The 12251-nt window shown below is 33.8% G+C and overlaps 2 protein-coding genes across 5 annotated transcripts in view; one reads left to right on the top strand and one right to left on the bottom strand.

The window, feature by feature from the left end:
- LOC125271747 (NACHT, LRR and PYD domains-containing protein 12-like) overlaps positions 1-12251 on the top strand; it is a 1137836-nt gene that overhangs the window by 570129 nt on the left and 555456 nt on the right. The gene's annotated exons all lie outside the window — the stretch shown is intronic.
- Positions 1-12251, bottom strand: part of pkd1a (polycystic kidney disease 1a) — a 96848-nt gene that overhangs the window by 7634 nt on the left and 76963 nt on the right. For both annotated transcript variants that reach the window (XM_048195966.1, XM_048195965.1), the window contains 11 exons: positions 11346-11545; positions 11131-11203; positions 9120-9235; positions 8832-9034; positions 6069-6263; positions 5550-5689; positions 3845-3975; positions 2144-2264; positions 1421-1546; positions 535-709; positions 122-409 (listed from right to left, as the gene is read on the bottom strand). In XM_048195966.1, the coding sequence (XP_048051923.1) occupies positions 122-409; positions 535-709; positions 1421-1546; positions 2144-2264; positions 3845-3975; positions 5550-5689; positions 6069-6263; positions 8832-9034; positions 9120-9235; positions 11131-11203; positions 11346-11545 (1768 nt within the window). The remainder of the gene's footprint in view (positions 1-121; positions 410-534; positions 710-1420; positions 1547-2143; positions 2265-3844; positions 3976-5549; positions 5690-6068; positions 6264-8831; positions 9035-9119; positions 9236-11130; positions 11204-11345; positions 11546-12251) is intronic.

The following is a 12251-nucleotide window of genomic DNA, read 5'->3' as shown; positions in this document are numbered from 1 at the left end:
ATATCTTCATTTGTGTCTCAAAGAAAAACTGAAGTCTTATGGGTTTGGAACAACAAGATGGTGAGTAAATGATGACAGAATTTTCTTGCCCAAGTCATGGGTTTGATTCCCATTTGCTCACCTTGAGCACCAGCAGGAAGAGCAGTGCTGCGCTGAGTTGGGTCAAAACCTGGTTCTGTTGGGCCAGAGGAAAGAAGTCTATGAATTTGTCCCGTTGTTGTAGAAATGACCCCCATTGGCGGGCAGACAGGATGGAGCGACTCAGGTGTAAAGAGGCGACACAAATCGCCAACAGCAGACTGCAAACACTTGCTAGATTCCACAAGCGCAGGAAGTATCCAAGCCCCTGTTTCCAGACAACCATGCCCTCACGTACAGCGAAATAGATCATGAAGAGCAGCAGGAGGATCTGTGAAAGACAGAGAGAACTTAATGAACCTCTGCCTTCGTTCAGACGGCAAAATTGAATTGATATAAATAATGGGATCGGGTTTTCAAAACCAGCTGAGGGTTTTGCGATTGGCTGACGGTTACCGTGAGGAACAGGGGCAGATCCATGCCGTGACTGAGCATGTGCAGGCTGCAGGTTTTGAGGTCCAGACTCAACTGAGCGCGCTCAGATACAGGGAACTCCAACAGGAACGAGAAGACGGCCAACAGATCGGTGTTGATGTTATAGAGGGGAAACTCCACGAACAGAGCCCTCGTCCTGAACACAAACACACGAAAGCTCAGAGGACGGGCTGTACGATTCATTGTTTTTCATTATTTGAATGGAAAATTAAATACTGTAGCATTTGTGCCATGCATTTGTGAAATTAAGAAATAAAATAATCAATTATTACATATGTAAAATACTAGAAATACTGTATGCAATATATTATGTAATATTGTAATTTTAAAATGTATGATAAAAAACAATTTGATGATAAAAAAATATTTAATTGATTTTTTTTTTCAAATAATTATATTTGTCAAAAAAAATCAATAAATCAAACAATCAATTATGATGTCTAAACATAAAATTATAATAATATATATTTTTAAATATATAAATAAAACATAATTAATAATACAAAATAATATAAAGAAATTTAATAAAAGTAGTCAATTTGGTCATCAAAAAAATTATTTGACAGATTAATAAACAAATAATTGAATTGAAAATATTAAATTTTAATAGACTGGTAATTAGAAATGATGAAAAAAGTTATTTTCAACATGATCTTTTGCTCAGTTTTGAGAAGCAAATTGTTGTATACATATTTATAAAGCTTATGATTGATTAAACTGATTTTAAGTCGCTCTAAAATGACTTCCTCTTTCTTCTTCTGGCTTTTGTTGTGTATATCCTCGCTAACTGATTAGGATGTATTGGATGTTTATCTCTCTCTTTCTCTGTGTGTGTGCGTTTACTCACAGCGGGTCAAGCCACTGGTGTGTGTTGAGTTGTTTGACCAGAGCTCTGGAGTCCTGCATCTTCCTGCTGAGATCCTGCACGAATCCAGCACTGCTGTAGACAGATACCTGCCCCCAGTGCCACACACTACACACACACACACACACACACACACACACACATCAAATACTTATGAGAATCTCAGTGACATGTGGATGAGGCTCCCGAGCAGAGATGAAAACAAAGACAGCCTCTGAACCAGAAGACCTGATCCAAGATCAGCCTGGGTCATGAAACATTCACTGATCCAGGAGCTTGAAAGGCTTCAGTTGATTTCACCCTTGTATTTCAGTACATAATGTACCAAACCATGAGATCAAAAAACATTTTTGGATGACAACAGTTTTACAAGTGGTGTCATGTAAGAATGACCAGAGCTTCTTTAAAAATGCCTTGCCAATTGAAATTCACCCTTTTCCCCAAGTATTTTGTAAGTATGGAGGCCACACTCAAAGCTGTTATTTATTTATTTATATCTCTTGCTAAAATGTATATACACATATATTTTTATATATCTTATAAAACTTTTATAAAGAAATATATGTATATATAGTCTTAAATTAGTCTATTTTCTGTGCTAGTTTGCACATTTTTTTCCTGTTTCTCTCACTTGTCCAATGCATTCTGGGATTTCCAGTTTGGCCAAAAGGAAAACAAACAACAAACTTATCATGTGACTCTTACCCGCTGCTCTGAACTGTACTGACACTCCAGTTCTGAACCAATCCCGAGGCTGACTCCGCCCACCCGGCTGGGACACACCCAAACCACAGGGATGCTGGGAAATAGCCACTGATGGGGCATTCTGGAAGACAGCGAGAAAAAAAGGTCACGAGGCGACAGTAGTTTGTCCGTTTCTTATTTGTTTCATAAGAATGTTTATGTAGTGAAATTTTAATTGAACTTAAAGTTTGTAAATGTATTCTTATCTGTGTATATGAAGCTGTTATCCATCTGCCTTATATAAGTGTGTGTGTGTAAAAATCAATTTCAGTCAGAATGAAGTGATCTGTGTCTGAAATCACTGCAGGAATGCTCTTTGTCACTCTTATTGTTCTGGGGAAATTGAAAGAACATTTCATCCGTCTGCGAGTGCTGACCTCTCAACACACAAACACATTCTTTATAAAGCCTTATGCAAATCCAGGAGCAAAGGTCCAGCAAAGATAATACAAGCATAAAATGAACTATTTTACACATATAATGCTTTCATGAAAGCAGAATATTCTGCTTACAAATACAGCATTTGCTCAGAAGCTACTGCATTAATTTGTTATTAAGAATGTTTTTTGCAATACTTTTTGCAATATATATATACAGTACAGTCCACAAGTTTGGAACCACTAAGATTTTTAATGTTTTTAAAAGAAGTTTCGTCTGCTCACCAAGGCTACATTTATTTAATTAAAAATACAGTAACAAACAGTAATATTGTGAAATATTATTACAATTTAAAATAACTGCGTACTATTTAAATATATTTGACAAAGTAATTTATTCCTGTGATGCAAAGCTGAATTTCCAGCATCGTTACTCCAGTCTTCAGTGTCACATGATCCTTCAGAAATCATTCTAATATGCTGATCTGCTGCTCAATAAACATTTATGATTATTTTCAATGTTGAAAACAGTTGTGTACTTTTTTTTCAGGATTCCTTGATGAATAGAAAGTTCAAAAGAACAGCATTTATCTGAAATACAAAGCTTCTGTAGCATTATACACTACCGTTCAAAAGTTTGGGGTCAGTAAGAATTTTTATTTTTATTTTTTTTTAAAAGAAATGAAAGAAATGAATACTTTTATTCAGCAAGGATGCATTAAATCAATTAAAAGTGGCAGTAAAGACATTTATAATGTTACAAAAGATTAGATTTCAGATAAACACTGTTCTTTTGAACTTTCTATTCATCAAATAATCCTGAAAAAAATATTGTACACAAATATTTTGTACAATTGTACACATTAAATGTTTCTTGAGCAGCAGATCAGCATATTAGAATGATTTCTGAAGGATCATGTGACACTGAAGACTGGAGTAACGATGCTGAAAATTCAGCTTTGCATCACAGGAATAAATTACTTTGTCAAATATATTTAAATAGTACACAGTTATTTTAAATTGTAATAATATTTCACAATATTACTGTTTTTACTGTATTTTTAATTAAATAAATGTAGCCTTGGTGAGCAGACGAAACTTCTTTTAAAAACATTAAAAACCTTAGTGGTTCCAAACTTTTGGACTGTACTGTATATATATATATATATATATATATATATATATATATATATATATATATATATATATATATATATATATATATATATATATATATATTAAAATTTATGTGTGTTGTTACGTGTGTTCTGTGCTGGTTGTGCACCTGGCTGAGCTCTCAGCTGTCGGAGGCGGGGTCGACCAATCAGCAGGCTGCCCGTCTTCTCCATCAGGACTGGCCCATCCAATAACCGTGGTAACAGGGAGTCTGAGAGCCACGCCCATACATCCTCACGACTGCAGACAGAAGATCCGACAAGTTAGAGACGTGTGTGTGAGTGTGTGTGTGTGTGTGTGTGTGTGTGTGGTCTATGACGCTCAGAGAGACTCATGGTGTGAAACAGCATCCACCTGTCGAAGAAACTACGTCAACTAACTGTCAGCTCACCTCCTTCTGTCTGATCTGATACATCAACACATGAACACACGAGCCTGACCTGACCGAGAGAAACAACATGGAAGACAGAAATGGACCCGGAAAAGGGTGTTGTTGAGCAGGATTCATCAGTGCGCGTCATCCTAAAGAAAAAATATGACTTTCTTTCATCCAAACATTGTATGCTTCTGAAACAACTTGGCTTGTGTGGGGGAAATTAACATAAAATATAAATATTATTAAGACCAATATTAATATTCTTAAATGTTATTAAATGGTTATATTTATGAATATTAACATTCATAAATATTAATCTAAAACTAATTAAATATATTCATTTTATAAATAGTGATATCAATATTGTTTTGAATATGATCAATATTCATAATTAATAATACCAATAACACTGATAATATGAATAATACTAATAAACTATTAATTAATAATTAATTATAAATAATACATATATTGATTTTTAAAATAATAAATGAAAATTGGTAATTTATATAGATAAAAATGATAATAAACCGATAACAATAGATAATAATAAACTACTAATTAATAATTGATCATTAATTATAAATAATACATATACTGATTTTAAAAAATAATAAATAAAATCTGATAATTTATAGCAATAAAAATTTTAATATTAATTAAAATCAATAAAATGAAAATACTGATTAATATCAAATTATATTAAAATATATTCAAAAAGGTTAAACTAGATTTACACATTTAACAATTCTATACATTTTTTAAATTAAAAGTTTGAAATGATCAATATTAATCTATTAATTATACATAGATCAAAATCTAACTAACTATAAATTACAAAATTTAATAATACTAATATAAAAATGGTTAAATGCTGTTATTTATTAATATCAATTTTGAAATTAAAATTAATTAGTAAATGACACTACCACTAATTAGAAAAGAAAGCCAAAGTCTTGTATAAAAGAAAGTTTAAATTTTTTAAACCCTTTAAAAGTTTACAGTCAGACAGACTCGTGTGTTTATTTCAAAATAAAGCTTATCAAGTCTGTATTGTCAAAAGTTGTGTAATGCTAAATGAGCTTTGTGTGTGTGTGTGTGTGTGTGTGTGTATGTGTGTGTGTGTGTATGTGTGTGTGTTTGTGACATATCAGGACACAAATGTGTATAATGAAATAGGTATGACATAGGTATTACAAGGAGAGGGTGACTTATGAGGACATTACCCCATGTCCCCATTTTTCAAAAGGCTTATAAATCATACAGAATGAGTTTTTGTGAGAAAGTAAAAGTGTGCACAGTTTCCTGTGATGGGTAGGTTTAGGGGTAGGGGTAGTGTAGGGGGATAGAAAATATGGCTTGTACAGTATAAAAACCATTAGGCCTATGAAATGTCCCCATAATTCACAAAAACACAACGTGTGTGTGTGTTCAGTACCTGCTGATGTTGTTAAAGTTTTCTGTGAGGAAATGATCCTGCAGTTGAGTGTGAAGTCGCAGGCGATGGGCGTCTTTGGCCGAGTCAGAGTAGTTGAGCAGTAAAACCACCAGCAGGAACAGCATGTAGAGCAGGAAGCCCTGTCAATTCACAGCAAAAGAGCTCCATTATTCAAACACCCACTGCTTCACATTCACGAGCACTTCTGCCATAGAAACACGTCAATTGTGTCAATCTGGATAGAAACACCCGTCAATTACAGCTAAGAGAGCCTAATGAGGAGAAGAACAGCCAAGCAGAGCGCAGATCTGTAAAATACGACCTGGCAATTCATATGTATGGTGGCTGTCAGCAATCACAAAGATGGGCGAATGGGGAAGCTTTTTTGAAACAGATTTCCTAACAAAGGACTTATGAAACTATAGAGTTCTGACCAATCAATCAACTCGGAAATGAACCCTTTATTTCAGCGTTCGCTGAAGTAAGAATCGGACTTTTCCAACACTGTGAGTGCCGTACCTTCAGCATGGTGTGTAGCAGGCGGACTTTGCGCGCTTCCTCTCTGGCCTGTGAGAGGGCGAAACCCTGCGGCGGGCGCACTCGAGGGACTCGCTGAATGACCCGCTCCACACGCGGACAGTCCACCAGCACGTCCTGCTCTTCGGCTCTCAGACGCCCCACGACCAGAGAGAAATACACACCCTCTAACAACACCTGAACACACACACACACACTGGATTTAAAACAGGAATATATGGGCATTTTCACTCCTAGGACAAATTTCAAGTAAGTTTCAACAAGTATCAAACTTTTTAAATTCTAATGTATAATTAAGTTTGATAATAATTAATTGTAATTCAAATATTAACTTGCTAAATGTTAATATTTAATAATATTAACTTTAAAATTAATATTAATAAGAAACCTATATTAATAATCATTAAAAAATACAAACTTTGACAAGACTTCTCAAAAGAAATAAAATAAAAGTATCATTATTTTAGTTCATTTGTGTCATCAACATGAGTAAATGCTAATATTTATGAATATTTACATTGAAGCGTTAAGCATTCATATTTATTAAAGGTACAATATGTACAATTTTTGCAGTAAAATATCCAAAAACCACTAGGCTAGTGTTATATATTTTGTCCAGCTGATTACAAACAATATCTCTAATGTCTTCAACTACTTGTAAATCATGAGAAAATTCCCATTCTAAACAGTGACACGGGGCAGTGCAGTCGCCTGTCAATGACGTCAGTTACCTTTGTTACCGCCTTTACTGACGTAGAAACCACATGACAACAGTGCCGTGGACAAATGCGGAAGTAGTGTCTAGCGTCCAGCAAACCACTAGATTGCTTCAAGCAGTTCCTTATTTACTTCTTGCACGTTTTATGGTGGATTGTGCTACTTATTTATGGAACATAACTACTGTTTACCATCTGCCGCTGGTTCTGTCGACAAGGACAGCTCCCGTAAACTCATGACCGGAAAAGCGGAAGCGGCGCCGGCGACTGTGTCATAATAAAAGTCCCGCTGCTCGTGAGGCGTGTGTTGATCAATCGCTCCAGCTCCTCGTTCAGCTCCCGCAACACTCGGTCCTGCTCTGCTTCATACTACAGTAACATTAATAATCGCATCCACGAACATGAGTTCTTCCAGACTCCAATCCCTATTCTTTTGCACTGTCCGTTGAGATGGAGACCACATGTCCCAAGTTTCCGCTCTAAAACTTGGCGTCATCAAACTACGCCTATGTTTTGAATAGACTTCTAGCGACCTCTAGCGGAAAAAAATATCACAAATTGTACCTTTAATATCCACACTTATATGAATGTTATCAATATTCTTAAGTAATAATGCCAATAATATAAATACAATTAATGAAACTTAATTATACATTATAATTAATAAATATACATTATACATTTAAAGGTGCCGTAGAACGTCTTTTCAAAAGATGTAATATAAGTCTAAGGTGTCCCCTGAATGTGTCTGTGAAGTTTCAGCTCAAAATACCCCATAGATTTTTTTTAATTAATTTTTTTAACTGCCTATTTTGGGGCATCATTAACTATGAGCCGATTCAGGCTGCGGCCCCTTTAAATCTCTCGCGCTCCCCGCCCCCCGAGCTCTCGACTATAATACAGTGCATTTACAAAGTTCACACAGCTAATATAACCCTCAAATGGATCTTTACAAGATGTTCGTCATGCATACTGTATGCATGCGTCGGATCATGTGAGTATAGTATTTATTTTGATGTTTACATTTGATTCTGCATGAGTTTGATAGAGCTCCGTGGCTAAAGCTAACATTACACACTGTTGGAGAGATTTATAAAGAATGAAGTTGTGTTCATGAATTATACAGACTGCAAGTGTTTAATAATGAAAATAGCGATGGCTCTCTTGTCTCCGTGAATACAGTAAGAAACGATGGTAACTTTAACCACATTTAACAGTACATTAGCAACATGCTAACGAAACATTTAGAAAGACAATTTACAAATATCAGTAAAAATATCATGTTATCATGGATCATGTCAGTTATTATTGCTCCATCTGCCATTTTTCGCTATTGTTCTTGCTTGCTTACCTAGTCTGATGATTCAGCTGTGCACAGATCCAGACGTTAATACTGGCTGCCCTTGTTTAATGCCTTGAACATGAGCTGGCATATGCAAATATTGGGGGCGTACATATTAATGATCCCGACTGTTACGTAACAGTCGGTGTTATGTTGAGATTCGCCTGTTCTTCGGAGGTCTTTTAAACAAATGAGATTTATATAAGAAGGAGGAAACAATGGAGTTTGAGACTCACTGTATGTCATTTCCATGTACTGAACTCTTGTTATTTAACTATGCCAATATAAATTAAATTTTTAATTCTAAATTATAATCAAAATGTGTTAATATATATTAACTTTGAAATTATTATTATTAATTCGAAAATTATATTAGTATTAATTTTAAGTTTGTCAAGATGAACTTTGACAGGATGTTCGATGTTGACAAACTGAACCAACTTCAACAAAGATGAGCACTAATTAATCAAATTGTTTTACATCATATATACCGGTTCGCTTTTTATTTATACAAAAACGGATATAAACCTGCCTGCGCTGGTTTGCTGGTTATAGCTGGATGTCTGAACAGCTTTCACACCAACCAAACTCAATGTCAAATGAACTACAGCAAAAGAGTGTGAAAATGCAGTTTACATGCGCAGGTTAACGCTGAGGTGTGTAAACTGCTATCATGCGTGTATGTACCTTCAGAGGTTCGAGAATGAGGAATGATGACAGGAAACTGACAATGCAGGAGATGAGCCACATCAGAGCCACGCCTTCGCTGAAGCCCCGCCCCAACCACATTGATAGGCTGGTGGACAGGATAAGCCCCACCCAGCTGGCCCACAGTGCAGCCAATCCACATAAAGGAGGAAACGGTCTGGGCTTACACACATCCGTCACCACTGACAGAGAGAGGGAGAAATCGTTCAGCTGTGTTTGTGTCTCTTTCTGAGGTAAAAGTGGATTTAGGGGTGTGTGTGTGTGTACCTGTGCGTGAAGTAAAAGCAGTTTTGGGCGGGTCTCGTCTAAAGGCCGCACACGGAACAGGTTCATTCATCTTTTGCAGTAGAATCACTTCCGTCTTATCACCAAATATACTGGAGCTAAACACACAAACAACTTTTATTCAGCAAGGATTGGTTAAAATTTATCATAAGTGTACGGAAGAGGATTAGGGCCAAGCAATAATAAAAAAATAAAACCATCTCGAGATTAAAGTTGTTAAATTTTGAGAAAAAAAACTTGATAAATTTTGAGAAAAAAGTTGAAATAAACTGTTGAGAATAAACTTATTAAATTACGAGAAAAAAAGTTGTTAAATTATGAGAACAAATTCGCAATTTAACGAATTTGTTCTCATAATTTAACGACTTTTTTCTCATAATTTAACGAATTTGTTCTCATAATCTAACGACTTTTTTCTCGTAATTTAATGACTTTATTCTCAACATTTTATCTCAACTTTTTTCTCGAAATCTAACGAGTTTTTTTCTCGTAATTTAACGAGTTTATTCCCAACTTTTTATCTCGACTTTTTTCTCGAAAATTAACGAATTTGTTCTCATAGTCTAACGACTTTTTTCTCGTAATTTAATGACTTTATTCTCAACATTTTATCTCGACTTTTTTCTTGAAATCTAACGACTTTTTTTCTCGTAATTTAACAAGTTTATTCTCAACATTTTATCTCGACTTTTTTCTCGAAATTTAACAAATTTGTTCTCATAATCGAATGACTTTTTTCTCGTAATTTAATGACTTTATTCTCAACATTTTATCTCGACTTTTTTCTTGAAATTTAACGAGTTTTTTTCTCGTAATTTAATGACTTTATTCTCAATATTTTATCTCGACTTTTTTCTTGAAATTTAACGAGTTTTTTTCTCGTAATTTAATGACTTTATTCTCAACATTTTATCTCGACTTTTTTCTTGAAATCTAACGAGTTTTTTCTCGTAATTTAACAAGTTTATTCTCAACATTTTATTTCGACTTTTTTCTCGAAATTTAACAACTTTAATCTCGAGATCATTTAACGAGTTTTTTTCTCGTAATTTAACAAGTTTATTCTCAACATTTTATCTCGACTTTTTTCTTGAAATTTTACGAGTTTTTTTCTCGTAATTTAATGAGTTTATTCTCAACATTTTATCTCGACTTTTTTCTTGAAATTTAACGAGTTTTTTCTCGTAATTTAACAAGTTTATTCTCATTTTATTTCGACTTTTTTCTAGAAATTTAACGACATTTTTCTCATAATTTAACGAATTTGTTCTCATAATCTAACAAGTTTTTTTCTCGTAATTTAATGACTTTATTCTCAACATTTTATCTCAACTTTTTTCTCGTAATTTAACGAGTTTATTCTCAACATTTTATCTCAACTTTTTTCTCGAAATCTAACAAGTTTTTTTCTCGTAATTTAACAAGTTTATTCTCGACTTTTTTCTTGAAATTTAACGAGTTTTTTCTCGTAATTTAACAACTTTAATCTTGAGATGGTTTTATTTTTTTATTATTGCTTGGTCCTAATCCTCTTCCGTATAAGTGACAGTAAAGACATTTATATTACAAAAGATTCCCATTTCTATTGCTGTTCTTTTGAACTTTCTATTCATCAAAGAATCATATAAAAAAAGGAATAAATTAGAATGAATGAATTAATTAATTAATTACATTTTAACATATATTCTAATGCTGGGCAAACGAATAATGCACTGAATCTATCCAGTATACTAAAATATTTTATTTTTACATTATTTTAAATACTTTATATTATATATATATTTACTATTTTATTTTATGGATTTTACGACTTCTGTGTGTGTTGTAATCTGGAATTTCCCTGTTTATGTTTTTTTCCCAAGGTATTTTCTATGCTATTCAAGACTTTTTGCGGCCTTACATTTTCCACATAATTAATTTAAGACATTTGAATTCTTTTTAAGGATCCACAAACACTCTGAAAATGCAGATGAGAAACTGAGGTGTGACTTACAGTTCGCCCATGTCACTGTCCGTCTGAGACAGCAGCTGTCCATCGGCCAAAATGCGCTTGATTAGATCCTCATCTGTCAATCAAAGTCAGCATCCAATCAACAACCACCTCTTTTCTTCTGACACATGCATTAAGTATGTACTTAAGCACTAAGTATACAAGTAATATGCATAAGTATACTATGGAATAAAAGAGAGAACAAGCCAACATATCACCTGAAGAAGAGAAGTATTTGTTCCTGTGGCTGTTGTCACAGACGGTGTCCTCTTCGTCAGGGCTTAAAGTGATGTCCACTCCCAGATGTCTGCTGCCCTGACCTCTCTTGAGCCGAGGGGGAAACACCGGCCCCATCTCAACAGACGGATCAGTCAACACATCCGGCCAATCACATTCAGGAATGCTCCACCCCTGAAGACTGCAGAGGAAGAACAGAGTCATTCATTCCCACTGATTCATTCATACTCAGTCGTTCACACTTTCATTGACTCTTTGATTCACTTACACTCATTAATTCATTCACTCACTGAATCAGTTTTTATTTGCTTATGCTTTTATTCTTATTTATTAAATTCATTTATTTAGCCACTCAGTTGTTTTGTCTACTGTTGATCAGTTTTTACCCACCACCTATGCATTATTCAACATTCAACAATAAATAAAAATAATTTAGAAATAAAAATAAAAAACAAATCCACAACTTGTACATTATTCAACATCAGTTGTTTATTTATTCACCCCAGTGTTATTTTAGTATTATTTATATAATATTGTAGTATTTATTAATATTTTGACTACATATTTTATTTTTATATTTGCAGTTTTCATTTCACGTTATGCGATTCTATCATTTTTATTAGTTTTTTAATATTTTTATTTAGCTTTAATTTATTTTTATTATAGTTTTTATTAATATTTTGAATTGTTTTTTTAAATATGTTTTTATATTTTATATTTCCACTTTCATTTTAATTTCAGTTATAGTTTTACTAATTTTGTTGTGTATTTTTGTCATTTTTCTTTTCTTTTTTTTTTTTCACAAAACCAGTCATAAGTCACACGGGTATATTTGTAGCAATAGCCAACAATACATTGCATGGGTCAAAATTATCGATTTTTCTTTT

The sequence above is a fragment of the Megalobrama amblycephala genome, linkage group LG7 (genome assembly GCF_018812025.1).
Source record: "Megalobrama amblycephala isolate DHTTF-2021 linkage group LG7, ASM1881202v1, whole genome shotgun sequence".
Taxonomy (NCBI): domain Eukaryota; kingdom Metazoa; phylum Chordata; class Actinopteri; order Cypriniformes; family Xenocyprididae; genus Megalobrama; species Megalobrama amblycephala.
The sequence above is the reverse complement of the archived record's forward strand: the minus strand, read 5'-3'. Positions and strand labels throughout refer to the sequence as shown.